We start from the raw sequence: 16,286 nt of genomic DNA on the forward strand, positions 1-16,286 counted from the left end.
ATTGAGGTAAATTACAACCAGCCTCAAGAAAATACCAGGCTGTCAATACTTATACCTGCTCTACATCAAGGAGCAGATACCATAGCTATACAAATAGCTACATAAGCCCTATCAGGCTCAATTTACCACAAGAATGAATCCTTTAGAAAGGAATGCAAGATTCTTGACAGCTCTTCAACTTCAGCTAGGAAAACAGTTTATCAGATGTGACAACTGTGTAGAAACTGACCCAGATTACGTCTACAAAATAGCAAGTTCCATAAGGAACGCTAACAAAAAATATGATTATATCAAGACTGTAATCGAGTCTCACAGGAATTTACTCCAGGTCAATCATACTGTCTCAGACGACTTACGTCTAACAGAATCTGATCTTGATAACTATGAACGTAGCGTTCAAACCAGGTTAGACCAATATGATAAGGTGCTTGCGAGACTAGATATTCCCGAGTGGATAAATCAGATCATTAATAGACCTGTACCCGAGTCAACACTCAGCTCAGATGAAATACTTGAGCTACTTCAAGATGAGGAGAATCCTCTAATCAATACTGATCACTACACAGGATCCACAACTGAAGTTCAACCTTCATTTTCTAATCTCTCATCTAATACAGCTTCATGTGATGATTTGTTTACAGAGTCTGACCAATTTTCAGACCAATCTTCTCAATGTTCCCTGGATTCTATAAGTTCAATACATAAGGCTACAGAATTAACTAGCTTATCACAAGAATCCAGAGAAACAAGTGAAGCTGCAGATGAAACAAGTGAAGCTGCAATAATCAGTAAATCTGAACCAGAAAATGATAAAGCTCATGCTGCAGCAGCAGACGAAGTTGTAATCAAAGCTGAGGCTAAACAAGAAGCCTTAAGCAACACAAGTAATGGTCACAATTACTCCCAACAGCCTTCTAAAGTAAGTGCTAACAATGAGAAGACTATTATAAACCTTGTGCACCAATTATTAAATTTATCTTCACCAGAACAATCAGTTGACTCTTTACAAGCCTTTAGTTTCCAGCTTGAGTCACTGATAAATTCTTTCAGTAAAGAGGTGGATCACCCAACTACTGAGTGGATGACTAAAATTATCATCCAAAGAAAATTGTCTGGTGACACACTTAATAAATTATATGTATACAAGAATAGTAATACCCTGTCAATGCAGGATATATTTACAGGTTTGCGCAATATGAGCAATCATACAGCAGACCAGGCAATTAATGCTAAATCTGAATGCACCAAAACTGTATCTACATCAGTTCCCTTGCCTGAAACTCCTAAAGTGACACTGTCACTAGGTAACAAAGGTGCTAATAATCAATGTAACAACAATCAGTCAAACACTGATTCATCAGTGAGGCCTAAGAGCCCCACAGGTGCTCCTAAGAGACCTAATAGTCCAAAGAGCACCCCCCAAGAGCCTATTAATGGTTCCCCAGAGTACACCAAGTACTCACAAGAGAATAAATAACAAGCAAATGCAAGCAGCAAACCCATCACAACCTGCAAGTACTGTTTTACCTAAACCGGTAACCTCTAAACGAACTGTAGGATGGGGAATGTGCTTGTTTTGCAATCAAAAACATTCTCTGTACAAATGTACTAATTACCCTAATAGAGACACAAGAGTCAGACGACTCAAACAGTTACACAAATGTACTAGGTGTCTCAAATCCCATAATGTTAATAGCTGTGAAACCCCACTGAACACCTGCAATAGGTGTAGAAGGGGCAAGCATCATGCTGCACTGTGCAAATTAGTTAGGACAAATTATGTCAATCCTAGAATAGGACGTAGAGAATCTACACCAGTACAGTGCTGCAAGGTGCGAGATGTGAACAGCGTAACTTCACAAGCATCTCAAGTGGATGCTGCTTTGCCTACTGCCCAACTTCAAGTGAAGAACAGAGGAGCCAAAATCACCACACGTGGACTATTTGACCAAGGTTCCCAGAGAACTTTCATTACTCAAAGGGCAGCAGAGGCACTTAATTTACAACCAATAGGACAGGTAAAATTAAACTTGTCAGGGTTCATGATAAATCGAGGAACCCATGAATACTCAGTAGTTCAACCGCTTGTACGACTAGGTAGTCATGCCAAGGCTGTCCAAGCCATTGTTGTAGATCAAATACCTTTAGACTTAAACATTAAGGGTCTGGGGTACACAGCCCACTTCCTGCAGGAACGTGAAATTAATTTGGCTGACAACAAGTTAACGTCTGACCGCCTTAACAATGTAGATGTACTAGTAGGAGCCGACTACTATTGCCAGTTCATAACTGGATATGTTAAACGATTGGGAATGAATATGCTCCAATCTGCAGGTGGCTACTTACTTACTGGTAAAGTTCTGAATGTGAACAAGCCTAAGCCTGCCAACAATAATAAATTAGTCAGCAATAAATCAATTCTCCAGCAGCAAGCTAAAAGGAGAAACACAGCTGAGTAATAAACTCAGATTGAATGTAGTGCAATTGGTACTCGCCGAGATGTTTCATAGCTCTCAGTGAAAACCAATGGTCCGTACTCAAACAAGTACAAGTCACAGCGACCAAGCCATTGAATTCACTGCAGACCTAGAATTATTCTCGACAAGTGATAATTGACCACACTCAGTCTTCCTAGGTAAATTGTAATGTTGGGCTAGAGAATCTAGTACTCCCTAGGTAATTAATAATGTTAGGCTAGAGAATCTAGCACTCAATGCCACTGGCATTTCCTGAATTTAGTAATAAATTCACTAGGACCACTGGTCCACTATACTTGCGCTTAAAGGTTTGCCAAGAAAACCTTCTTAATACCATGTTTTCTGCACTAAGAGTTAGTGATAAATACTTGCATCAATTTGTTTGAGTTGTTTTTCTTTCGTTTCTGCTTAATTAGTGTAGGAGCGCAGCACGAACAAACTTGCAAACTTACCAATACGTAAGCGAATTTACAGAGAACTAATAACCCGTGAAACGTTTTGGTTGGGAAAATGTTACAAATTATCTTGAATAGGATTAATCGTAGCAGTAATTTAATTTCCAGCAATCTTAGGTTTCTCTTTGTTTAATGCATTATCGTTAAACATCAGCATTGTTAATTAACATGCTTCATGAGCTTAAATTAATATAGCTCACCTTAGAATTAACGTAATAATATGAGTGCTTGTTCCCCATGCGCATACGAGCTTAATATTGCTCGCCATGACAATCGAACGCTTAATGTTCCCCATGCCACGAGCACTGCTCGCCATGATAATTGAATGATGCAATACTCCACCTCGTTAATTCGAGCTCACTGTAGCGCACCCTGTTAACTGTTAACGAGCTCACTGCAGCTCACCCTGTCAACACTGTTGACGAGTTCAATGTAACTCACCCTGTCAACACTGTTAACGAGCTCACTGCAGCTCACCCTGTCAACACTGTTGACGAGTTCAATATAACTCACCCTGTTAACTCTGTTAACGAGCTCACTGCAGCTCACCCTGTCAACACTGTTGACGAGTTCAATATAACTCACCCTGTTAACCTTGTTAACGAGCTCACTGCAGCTCACCCTGTCAACTCTGTTGACGAGTTCAATATAACTCACCCTGTTAACTGTTAACGAGCTCACTGCAGCTCACCCTGTCAACACTGTTGACGAGTTCAATATAACTCACCCTGTTAACTGTTAACGAGCTCACTGTAGCTCACCCTGTCAACACTGTTGACGAGTTTACTATAACTCACCTTGTTAACATGCTTACCGAGCTCAATATAGCTCCCAAATGTTAATTCGAGTACATTTTTGCTCACAATTAGCTTCGTCCCTACTTAGGTAGGTTAGAAATTTAAACCATTTATTTAGGTAGGTTTAGGGACTTTAGTTAATGTCAACTGAGTACTAGCCTAATCTGTACTCACCATTAATTGCAGTTGACTATACTTATAGAGACTGATTTAATAAATTCAAATTCATGTAAAGGTTGATTTTGTATTAACAAGTTTACAGTGTCAAGCCTATGAGCTACCATTTAATTAGCTCATAAGTCAGAATGACTAGGCTACTAATCTCACTGTCGACTCAGAATTTTCCTTGATTTAATGAATAAACTTTTTCAGTTCTCTACTTTTCCATTATTTTAGCTAGTTAGCAAATTAGTTGTAACATCAGTCAGAATGACTACTGCACGGCAGTGCACATTAAATTCCATTTCCTCATTTGAATTTGGGGTGATCATGATGCTGCGTGATGTTATTGTCTAGTAACTCAATAGTTACAAGTCACAGCGACCCTAGACAGTGACCTTACTGTAGTGTCATAGTCTCCTTGATCTTAAATGACTAATAATACTTTACTGTATAATTATACAATAGTGTTATCAGTTCTTAGGAACTTATTCTGAGTTTGCCTACGATTCAGCAGCTACGTAATACACCATTACATGTCACTGCGACCCTAGTTGTTGACTTTATTGTGAGCTTTAGAGAGTTCCTGATTACCGATAACTTAATCATTTAATGTTTCAATATTTAATACATGTTTCCACTAAAGGAAACTGCAAGCCTATTACAACTCTGAATAAGAGTAATTTCCTTTACACCCGATTTAGATAACTATGATGATACTGTGGTGTGATGTCAAGTAACAAACCATTACAAGTCACTATGACCCAAGACATTCTCATCACAGTAGATTCTCTGTTGGTTAAATTGTGTGATTTAAATCTTTAATTATTGTGTAGGCTATAAGTAACATTATTTATCTAGAGTACCTGAGAGTTTGTAGGCTTTCTTAATTATTAGCTTTAGGTAATTCATAATAACATGTTCCTTTTGACATGAAATCAGCAAGGCTTGAGTTTCTTGTAAGTCCTTGACAAATACGGGACATTCGTTATGTGTGTACTAACATACTAACATACTAATATACTAATGTTAATACCAACTTCGGGATAGGTCAGTACTCCACATTACACTACGACCCTAGAATCCTCCCCCCGGAGTTATGTTGGAAATTTCCAACACTAAATACAACACTGTTGTATTCTCAATAATTATTACTAATTCTACTAATCATTGTAGTGAATGAAATTAACCCAACGTAGAGTTAGCATGTACTAATAATTACATCTGTACAATAAGGCTAGAATTCTTACGTCACCTGACGCCAGTATTGCGTCAGATTTCATTGTAATAAACACATTTATATCCAATGTGCCTGAGAATTGAATTCGATTCTCTATAAACAACGGCGTTCTGTGTGATAATTAATTACAGATAAACTGATCTCCAACTAAAGCCAAATAGAGCGTTTATAGTTATAGCTGTTATCTAGTAATAAAATTAACGTCACGCGTGAATGCCCTGGAGAGACATTAATTCTTCTCCATTGTACGTTTACTATCATAGAACTGGCAAATAATAATAATTAACTCTTCCAAATAATAAACCCGTCCTAACCCGAGCATTTCAAGCACAACCGCGAGAAATGATAATATCCATAATAAATAATTTGGTTAATAAACGCGGGACATGGAGCGGGGCGGTGGAGACGCGAGTCCACGTGTTGAAGCGCTCACGAGCAGACCTGTTCACGTGGTGCTCACGAGGAGACGCCATTACCCAGCCACCAGGGTAGACGCTATCAAATCTCCAGAAGAAAGTCGCCACTGTGAGGTGTGAAGAACCTTGCAGACAATACCTTCACTTGGTGTCAGTGTCATTTACGGAACCTGTTAAATTTGGTTCTATGTAATTCCATGTGACCGGCCAGTGGAGCGCGTCAGTATCTAGGATAGACCAGAGATGAGGTTAAGAGGCATCTGTTGTATCTGGACGTTAGAAAGGCTGTTGGTCCGAATGGAATCTCACCAAGGGTACTGAAAGAGTGTGCAGAAGTATTTTTCTTGCAACTCTCCATGGTGTGATACCACACCGAACCTGTCTCCTGAAGCCCACATCAAGCGGATATCATCTGCAGCATATGCTAGACTGGCCAACATAAGACCTGCCTATAGAAACTTGTGTAAGGAATTATTCAAAACTTTGTATACCACCTATGTCAGACCAATCCTGGAGTATGCATCTCCAGCCTGGAGTCAACACCTTGTTAAACACAGGACAAAGTTAGAGAAGATTCAGAGATATGCCACCAGACTATATTCCAGATCTGAGAAGTATGAGCTGCGAGGAAAGGCTACAGAAATTAAACCTCGTGTCCCTGGAAGTCAGAAGAGTAATGGGAGACATGATCACCACCTACAAACGTTTCAGGGGAATTGACAGAATAGATAAGGATGGATTATTTAACATGGGTGGTACTCGCACAATGGGACACAGGTGGAAGCTGAGTACCCAAATAAGCCACAGACACATTAGAATGAATTTTTTCAGTGTCAGAGTAGTTAGTAAATGGAATGCACTAGGAAGTGATGTAGTGGAGATTGACTCCAGACACAGTTTCAAATGTAGATATGATAGAGCCCAGTAGGCTCAAGAATCTGTACACCAGTAGATTGACAGTTAAGAGGCAGGACCAAAGAGCCGGAGGTCAACCCCGCAAGCACAACTAGGTGAGTATATACACACACACACACACACACACCACCCCCCTCTCCCCCACCCCCCCAAGCCCACCCTCCTCCACCAGTCTCCCCGTGCCAGGTCCCCCCAGCTCCCACTCACCCCAGATCCCAAAGGTCCCCCCAGAGGAGAAGCAGAAGAAAGTCAGATTCAGGGTGATGTACTTGAACATAGATGGGATCACAAGCAAGACAAGTGAACTAAGGGAAAGAGCACAAGAAGTGAACCCAGATGTAATCGGACTCACTGAAACAAAACTCTCTGGAATCATAACGAATGCCGTGTTTCCCCAGGAGTACACAGTAATAAGGAAAGAGAGGGAAGGTAGGGGAGGAGGCAGAGTGGCCCTACTCATGAGAAAGGAATGGAGTTTTAAGGAGATGGCCATCCTGGGCTGTGAGGAGTTCAGAGACTACATAGCAGGCACCATGACAATGGGAGGACCAAGAATAGTAGTAGCAGTAATATACAACCCTCCACCAAATGACAGAAGACCTAGTCAAGAGTATGAAAACAACAACGTGGCAGTTAACACTATAATTGAGAGGGCAGCCTCTGCTGCCTGTAGAAATATCCCACCTGCTCATCATGGGCGACTTCAATCACAGAAGGATTGACTGGGAGAACAAAGAACCGCATGGAGGCGAGGATACGTGGAGAGCCAAACTATTGGAGGTGGTGACAAGAAACTTTTTAACCCAGCATGTCGGAGAATCCACAAGGATGAGAGGCAATGACGAACCAGCGAGACTCGACCTAGTCTTCACTCTGAACGACTCCGACATAAGAGAAATCGGTTTTGAGGACCCAGTAGGAATGAGCGACCACAGTGTACTGGTGTTTGAGTACTTGATTGAAGAAGGGTTATTGAACTCGAGGAGGGATACCGAAACCAAAAGGTTAGCATACCGAAAGGGAAACAATGAGGGGATAAGAAAATTCCTAACAGATATAGCATGGGAAACAGAGCTCAGGGGAAAGACGGCCCAAAATATGATGGATTACATCACGCAGAAGTGCAAGGACGCAGCAAACAAGTTTGTCCCAGTCCAAAAGGAAAACAGAGAAATGAAAATGAGAAACCCATGGTTTAATCAGAGATGTAGGCTAGCTAAGCAGCAAAGTAAAAGGGCATGGAGAAACTATAGGAATAACAGGACACTGGAGAGCAGAGAAAGATACCAGAATGCCAGTAATGAATATGTCAGGATGAGAAGAGAGGCAGAAAGACAATACGAAAATGACATCGCAGCAAGGCAAAGACTCAGCCTAAATTGTTGCATAGCCACATCAGGAGAAAAACAACAGTAAAGGAACAGGTTATAAAATTAAGGATAGGGGCGGAAGGATTCACTACAAATGACAAGGAAGTGTGTGAGGAATTGAATAAGAAATTCCAGGAGGTCTTCACCTTAGAGTAAGGAGAAATTCCAGAGGTAAGTGAGGGAATAGCTAACCAGGAACCATTGGAAGAGTTTGAGATTACCAGCGGGGAAGTAAGGAAGTGTTTACTAGAGATGGATGTGACAAAGGCTATAGGCCCAGATGGAATCTCCCCTTGGGTTCTAAAGGAAGGAGCAAGAGAACTGTGCCTACCACTCTCCATAGTGTATAACAAATCACTGGCAACAGGGGAACTGCCATATATTTGGAAAGCAGCTAACGTAGTACCGATATGCAAGAAAGAGGATAGACAGGAGGCACTGAACTACAGGCCAGTGTCCCTAATCTGCATACCATGCAAGCTGATCGAGAAGATTATGCGAAAAAAACTAGTGGAGCATCTGGAGCGAAGGAACTTTGTAACACAGCATCAACATGGGTTCAGGGATGGCAGGTCCTGCCTCACAGGGTTACTTGAATTCTACGACCAGGCAACAAAAATAAGGCAAGAAAGAGAAGGGTGGGCAGACTGCATATTTTTGGATTGTCAGAAAGCCTTTGATACAATGCCACACAAGAGGCTAGTGCGAAAGTTGGAGATGCAGGCTGGAGTGAAAGGGAAGGTACTCCGGTGGATAGAGGAATACCTAAGCAACAGGAGACAACGAGTCTGTGTGAGGGGTGAGGTCTCAGATTGGCAAGACGTTACAAGTGGAGTCCCGCAGGGGTCAGTCCTTGGACCTATACTGTTTCTGGTATATGTAAATGATTTCCCAGAGGGTATAGATTCGTTCCTCTCAATGTTTGCCGACGATGCAAAAATTATGAGGAGGATTGGAACAGAGGATGATAGTAGGAGGCTACAAGATGACCTAGATAGACTGAGTGAATGGTCCAACAAATGGCTGTTGAAGTTCAACCCGAGTAAATGCAAAGTAATGAAACTAGGCAGTGGAAACAGAAGGCCAGACACTGGATACAGAATAGGAGATGAAGTACTTAATGAAACAGACAGAGAGAAAGATCTAGGAGTTGATATCACACCAAACCTGTCTCCTGAAGCCCACATAAAGAGAATAACGTCTGCGGCATATGCGAGGCTGGCTAATATCAGAACGGCGTTCAGGAACCTGTGTAAGGAATCATTCAGAATCTTGTACACCACATATGTAAGACCAATCCTGGAGTATGCGGCCCCAGTATGGAGCCCGTACCTTGTCAAGCACAAGACGAAGCTGGAAAAAGTCCAAAGGTATGTTACTAGACTGGTCCCAGAACTAAGAGGCATGAGTTAAGAGGAAAGGCTGCGGGAAATGCACCTTACGACACTGGAAGACAGAAGAGTAAGGGGGGACATGATCACAACCTACAAAATCCTCAGGGGAATCGACCGGGTAAACAAGGATGAACTATTCAACACTGGAGGGACGCGAACAAGAGGACACAGGTGGAAACTGAGTACCCAAATGAGCCACAGAGACATTAGAAAGAACTTTTTCAGTGTCAGAGTAGTTAGTAAATGGAATGCACTAGGAAGTGATGTGGTGGAGGCTCACTCCATACACAGTTTGAAATGTAGATATGATAGAGCCCAGTAGGCTCAGGAATCTGTACACCAGTTGATTGACGGTTGAGAAGCGGGACCAAAGAGCCAAAGTTCAACCCCCGCAAGCACAATTAGGTGAGTACAATTAGGTGAGTACACACACACACACACACTGTTATTTGTGATAACAGATTGGTTAGATAGGCGGGGTCAAAGAGCTAGTAGCTCGATTCTGTAGACACAAATAGTAAATTGCATATGGGGGCGGCTGAGTGGACAGAGTTCGGGGGTCATAGTCCTAAGGACATAGATTCGATTCCCGACCAAGGCAAAAACAAATGAGCTGAGTTTCTTTGCACCTGGTGCACCTTTCCACATAGCAGTAAATAGGTACTTGTGAGTTAGACAGCTGTTACGGGCTGCATCCTGGGGATAAGTGTGTTTGTGTGTGTGTGTCAGAGAGAAATAATGTTAGATATGTAATGTAGTAAATATATAATAAAAGAAAACTGGTTGAGAGTTAGTTCGTTAGACAATTATCTTTTAGAAAGGCGGGGTCAAGAGTTAACAGCTCGGTCCAGCAAGTCCAAATAGCAAATACACTTATGCAAGTAGGTGAGTACACATCTCTGCAGAGCACTAAAGAATAATAATGATAAGACAAGTAAAACATATAGTGAAGATTAGGTATGTAAACAAACACAAGACTAACTTTTCAGGAGAAAACTGGATAGTTTTCTTCAAGAAGTGCCGGACCAAGCGGTCTGTGATGGATACGTGGACCTGCGGGCCGCTCTAAGCAACAGTCTGTTGGACCTAGCTCTCACAATTCAAGCCTGGCCTCGAACCTGGATTGGGAAGTAGAAGAACTCCCGTCCAGTTACAATCCAGGTACCAACACAGCTTTAGGGAAGGAAAACCATGTCAAACAAACCTCAAGAACTAAGATTAAGAAACAATAATAAGACAAAACAGAAGGTTCAACACATAGCTTTTTTGGAGACTGCCACTTTTTCTCTTTTACACATGCTTAAATGAGATAATATTATGGTCAGTAGTAATGTATCATAGGAAATTATAGCCGATCATTTAATGTAGCAACGTCAAGAAGTGATGGAAACCGCTGTCAAGGAATTAGAGAGGAAGCAGACAGTGCTCATTAATTTCTTGGGAAAACGAAAAAAAGCTATTGATGCATTAACGACAAACACTTCAGTGGAGAAAAGTAGAAGAAATTCTGATTTTTTTTTCATTCTCGCTTGACAATAAATGAAATTTAGTTCATCTACTTTATAGTATCTTTAATACAAGGAAAAGAGGAAGACCTTTTCTGAGTCAATTTTCCAAAGTAAAAGCAACAGATTATGTGAGTGGAAAAAGTATATGTTAAATGATACTTGTAAATAATACAACGTGTTCACTGAGAAATTCTCGTCACAAATTAAGCAACAATGACCTCAAGATAGATGCATGAAGGTACAAAGGATTCTCAAAGGAATAAGTAAGCAATGATTGCAGATCATCATCTCTGAACAGATGCCTGTGTCCCTACCTTCCGCCACCTCACCAACCCTGATCATAGTCTTGGACTATACTGTACTTGCTGTTCGGTCAGTAAACAGCTGTTGTGACTTTAATTAACCCCTGCACTGCGCACATGTTACATGGAACATTTCTGTGGTATGCAAAAAAAATGCTCTGATTTGTTAGTTTTTTACTTTGTTAATTAGCATCCAAGAGGCACAAAAACTCCAAATAAAAAAGTCTATCTCTTGAAGTTTGGTTGTAATGATCTTGAGAACTTGCATGTTTTTGATAGAAATGAGGTGAGGTGCCACACGGAAACAATTTTGTTCATTTATTTTCATTCTTTCTCATTATTTGTGTATTTATTTTTGTTTTAACAAATTGCGCTGATGTGTTAATGGTTGTGTTCATTATGTTTAACTTTCAAAATATTCATATGTACAGAAATAAGTGTTAAATACAAGCACTCAATGTATTTGTTCATATTAATATACATCTATTTATAATTAAAACCCTAAATCATACAATTGCACATAGCTCACAGTTTGCCTGCATATATACACATGGTAAACACTTATTTCCTCTTCTTAAAAGTTTAATGGTTGCTAGTGTGGCCGCCCAGCACGTCCAGACACTGGGTGGTGATGTACCAGACATGGTCCACCTCTTCCTGCTAAGGCCCTGGAAGGAAAGTGAGCGACGCAGGATTGTTTGTTGTTGTGAATGGGGGATGGTTACAGGAGGCCTGAGGAAGCTAATGTGATCCCCATGTATGCGTTGGAGTTTAACAAAATTTGATAGGCCTAAAAACAACCCTGGTTGTAGTGAGCACTATCACTGAAACAACCCTGATTATGGTGTAGAGTTTAAGGGTTAAAAATCCTCCACAGGTAGATGGACCTTAATCCCCAGAACACTAGTACACCAGACCACTAGCAATACGAGAAAATCAACCCTACTAGCACAAGTGGGTCAGAGTTTACTATTTTGTTTCTTAGTGAAAACGTTTCCTCGACAAATTGAATCAGAATGTATTGCATTTAAGCAGCAGTGACATATTTATACAGGTGTGATGAACCTTAATAATATTCCAGCATAAGACCGAAGAGGGACCTGCAAGAGGCTGCAAATGTATTTTGTAAATTAGCAAGCATAGTTCTGTAATCAGTTCACTCAAATTAGAGAAGCTGTATCTGGATCATTTACCGCTAATGATTACAGATTTCTCGAGCGAACGGATCATCTAAAAAAATGGAACATATTGAAAACTGAAAATTATTAATATTAAGGAAGAACTAATAAATTATTCTTTGATGAAGGCTGAAAATAAACAATTAAAAAAATTGAGTTTTTTGGACGTTATGGAATTTTTCTTTAATGAGAATCATAAAAGTTGACTTTTAATCAGAACCATTAAATTTAATCTGGTTTCGTGTTAGTCTTAAGGGCTATCATCCTCTGGAGGGTCGCTAGAGCAGCAACAATAGATACTCTTGGTGTATACACACCTGTTTTGCTCAATATATTTTACTAATTATGATTACTTTTAACTGACTCTAAAAAGCTAATGATTAGTAAGCTATTCATTTGAGTTATAGTTACCAAATGTTGAGGTGAATATTTAACTTATAGTAGCTTGATTTATTAAATTAAGTATGTAATATAAAAAAATCATTTATGTAAATAATAAATATAAACACTCAGTAATTAATGTAACCCATTACTGAGTTTTATTGATGAGGTGAAGTTTGGAAGCGTTTTTGAGTCCATTTAGTCTTTAAGCGCTAGATCTTATGAACTCAATTCACCTTAGTTATTTAAGTTAACTAAGAAATGACTGTAATAGCTTTATCCATTTAAGGTTAGCTAACAAATGACTTTATAGCTTTATCCACTTAAGGTTAACTAACAAATGACTTTATAGCTTTATCCACTTAAGGTTAACTAACAAATGACTTTATAGCTTTATCCACTTAAGGTTAACTAACAAATGACTTTATAGCTTTATCCACTTAAAGTTAACTAACAAATGTCCTAATAACTTAAGTCAACGGACATAGGGGTTTAGGTCAACCAACAGTGTCATTTTGATGAGACACTCATTCTACGTTAATTTACACTAATATTTAGGTTAACTAATGGAGGGCAATGGGTTAATTAGTGAAAGGCTAGTCTAGTTATCTCCTTAAATTTTTCTGATTCATTCTGTTATATTAAACAACTCAGACTCCTTAATAAAACAACTTTTTCTAGAATAACTGGTACATGGCTCTATTATCTGGATTACCTTCCTTAAGCCTTTGCCTCATATGGCTATATTTCTGAACTAATTGTTGTTGCTTTATCTGTCAGGTCGTTGAAGGGTCAGATCCACTTAAGGAAGCACAGTCACTGATAAACCTCCCTACAAATTTGACCAATGGACCTATGTGGCGCGTTCGACTTCTATCATCTACCCCTGAAGCCCTTCCTCCTCGGCCAGAGATAAACGTAAAATTTCCATATCGGAAGACAGTGATAATTGAGTGCCAACATGCAGCATTTGATGGTGTTGATCTCATGATGATTATTGTGTGGTTGCATAAGATAATTGATGATATGATCAGCGGAAAGCCCATTGATGATTCGCAATTTGGGCAACTTGCAGACCACAGTCAGACATCAGAAATTGCCCAACAAATAAAATCGGATCTTGAAAATGATCCTGAACGGTTGAGTTCATTACTTAAACTTAAAAAAGAAAAGCCGGCCACTTCTGTCCTCATTGAAGCTTTCGGAGCCCCAGAACCATCTCAGGCAGAGACAAAATACTTGGAAAATGTTTTTCTGGATGTCTCAAAAGTTGGCAAGTTTCATGCCAAGTGTCAATCTGAAAAGATATCGTTCAATGCAGGATTTACAAGTGTAATTAACACAGCTCTAGTTGAGGTAGTAAGGGAGGCCGGCTTGACACGAGACGCCTACAATGTTAGGAGTCGTGTTCCCATTGATATGCGTCGTTACATGAAAGGTTACTCCAAGACCTTCCCATTGGGCTTCCATGGTGCTCCAATGTATCAGAACATTTCAACACCTTTCAATGTTAAAGATCATTTCTGGATGTATGCAAAGCAGTATGATGCTCAGTTTCAGAATAACTTGAAGAACAAATTATTTATTGAAGATATGGTCATTGATAGAATGCTTCGGCCAGCTGATTTTTCTCCTGAGAAATTCTTTGCAAATCCACAACCTATTACGATTGACTATTTGTTTACAAATATGTTTACACCTCTTTTACGAACATACGGAGTAGGTAAACATGCTCAACTAACAGATCTTAAAAGTGTTGTAAATATTCATGATCTTGACGTTACATTCATGTGCGTCTTACTCAAAATATGTGATGAGGTCCGATTTGATGTCTGGTACTCATCACGGGGAATAACAAAAAATACAGCACAAAATATTGTTAACAAAACTATTTCAGTTTTCAGTGAAATTTGTGAAAATATATAATGTTTAGATGTCAGAACAGGGAATACCTTCCTTTGCAAGAAATCATAGATGTCAAGAGTGGGTTGCTTTGGGGTTCAAATAGCCAAATTGCATTACAATATTTACTATAACATTTCGATACATATGTACGTAGTTATATGTAATGTAAAAATGACTCCAGCAAGTCAATATTAGATCGTAAGTGCTCTCGAAGCATAAAGCCTCATTATCCAGCCTACCCACCTGTTTTGGTAGAAATTAGAGAGTAGAAATCTGAACTGCTGGGTTAGACATCGGAAAATTATTTTTTACTTGTGTTGCTTTGACACACACCCTCATGTTGATGATTCTTGTGCATCTAGGGGCTCCAAGAATTATACTCATGGCTTCATTTTTAATTTCATCTAAAACTTCCAGCCTATTGCTAGATAGACTAATATGGCGTAGGGCATTGTAGTCGATGACATGATGAACATCATGTAGAACATTCAGGCACTTTTGACATTGAAAGACGTGACTTGATCATTAAGTTTTGCTTAAAATTCATTTTAAATTTAATTTTGATGACCAAATACACAAAATATCATCATTACTAAACCAATGAATAATTTTAAGGGCAATTTTACAAATACATTTCTTGAAAAATTTCATATACATATTTTAAAGAAATAGAGCTAGCAGATTTCGCAGTGCCATTCCAAAAGTCTGTAGATAATACTCATTATTAAAAGTCAATATACTTTCTTTTATACAGAGCTTTAGGACAGTAGCAATAATATCAGAAGACAGGTTCTTCTGATATACATCGTTCATTAATTCATGATCAAGGTAATGACGAATATCATCAACAGGAATTTTAGTAAATTAAGAACATACACCAAAAGCGATTAATTTATCATCAGGAATGATTAAAACATTCTTTAATTTGTTAAAGATCATTTAACTAAAGATCAACTAAATCCACCGAATTAGTCAAATGCGAACAAGAAATAAAACCAAATAGTGAGGTGAAAATTTTGGTGAGCCACTTAGAAAGCTCTTAGGTAATGGGTCCCGCAAAACTTTAGTAGGTCTTATTGTGTAATTAGGCTTATGAGTCTTGACCAAGCCATTAAGATACAGCAAGGAAGGAGATAAGGTTGTAAACTGGTTAAGATGAGCGTTATGATCATTAGGGTTTTTTATTTTTACATATGTACGTTTATTGTATAATTGGGGTCTGGAACAAAACAAAAATTGTGGTGGGGGGGGGTTAAGGTAAGGTAATTTGTTTATTGGAGTTTTTTTCCCTGTAGACTCTCTCAGTATTATGAGTGTCATTATGGTTAACGGTATATGTGAATACTGTCTTTTATCTTAATGGTTAAACTTATGATACTGCAAACAATTTTTGCACCCTTACTGCTGGAATAAACCCTTTCTCGTATTAGATATGTAATATGATTGATTCCAATAATGATGCTGAAACTCCCAACCATATGTCAAAGGATTGAGCAACTCATTACTACCATCTGTGTAAGTGTGATGAGAGATCTATCATCACCCTTACTACTTGTCTAGTATTAAGCAGTAGTCAGAGGAAACTGACTAGTGCTGTTTGTTTGGGAAACTTGTGTTGCAAACGCACTAGCGGGCAACCTATATAAAAGCTGGTTGAGTAGAAATGTTGCCAATCTCATTAAACTGAATATTCCTATTGTATCCAACGTACTAGCCAATGATAATCCACTACATCTGTACCCTGAAATACAAGTGTCTTACTCACCCATCTGCAAAAAAGTAAGGAAAA

At 39.2% G+C, this 16,286-nt stretch overlaps 1 protein-coding gene across 4 annotated transcripts in view; it reads left to right on the forward strand.

Annotated features, from left to right (window-relative positions):
- The window catches only part of LOC123749338 (uncharacterized), an 89,197-nt gene that overhangs the window by 53,086 nt on the left and 19,825 nt on the right, over positions 1-16,286 (forward strand). For 2 of the 4 annotated variants that reach the window (XM_069333183.1, XM_069333188.1), the window contains one exon: positions 13,373-15,926. The exons of the other annotated variants lie outside the window; for them this stretch is intronic. In XM_069333183.1, the coding sequence (XP_069189284.1) occupies positions 13,373-14,518 (1,146 nt within the window). In that variant the 3' untranslated portion in view covers positions 14,519-15,926. Of the gene's footprint in view, positions 1-13,372; positions 15,927-16,286 lie in introns of those variants that run through there. 4 annotated transcript variants of the gene reach the window in all.

This window comes from Procambarus clarkii, chromosome 4 (genome assembly GCF_040958095.1).
Source record: "Procambarus clarkii isolate CNS0578487 chromosome 4, FALCON_Pclarkii_2.0, whole genome shotgun sequence".
Taxonomy (NCBI): Eukaryota; Metazoa; Arthropoda; class Malacostraca; order Decapoda; family Cambaridae; genus Procambarus; species Procambarus clarkii.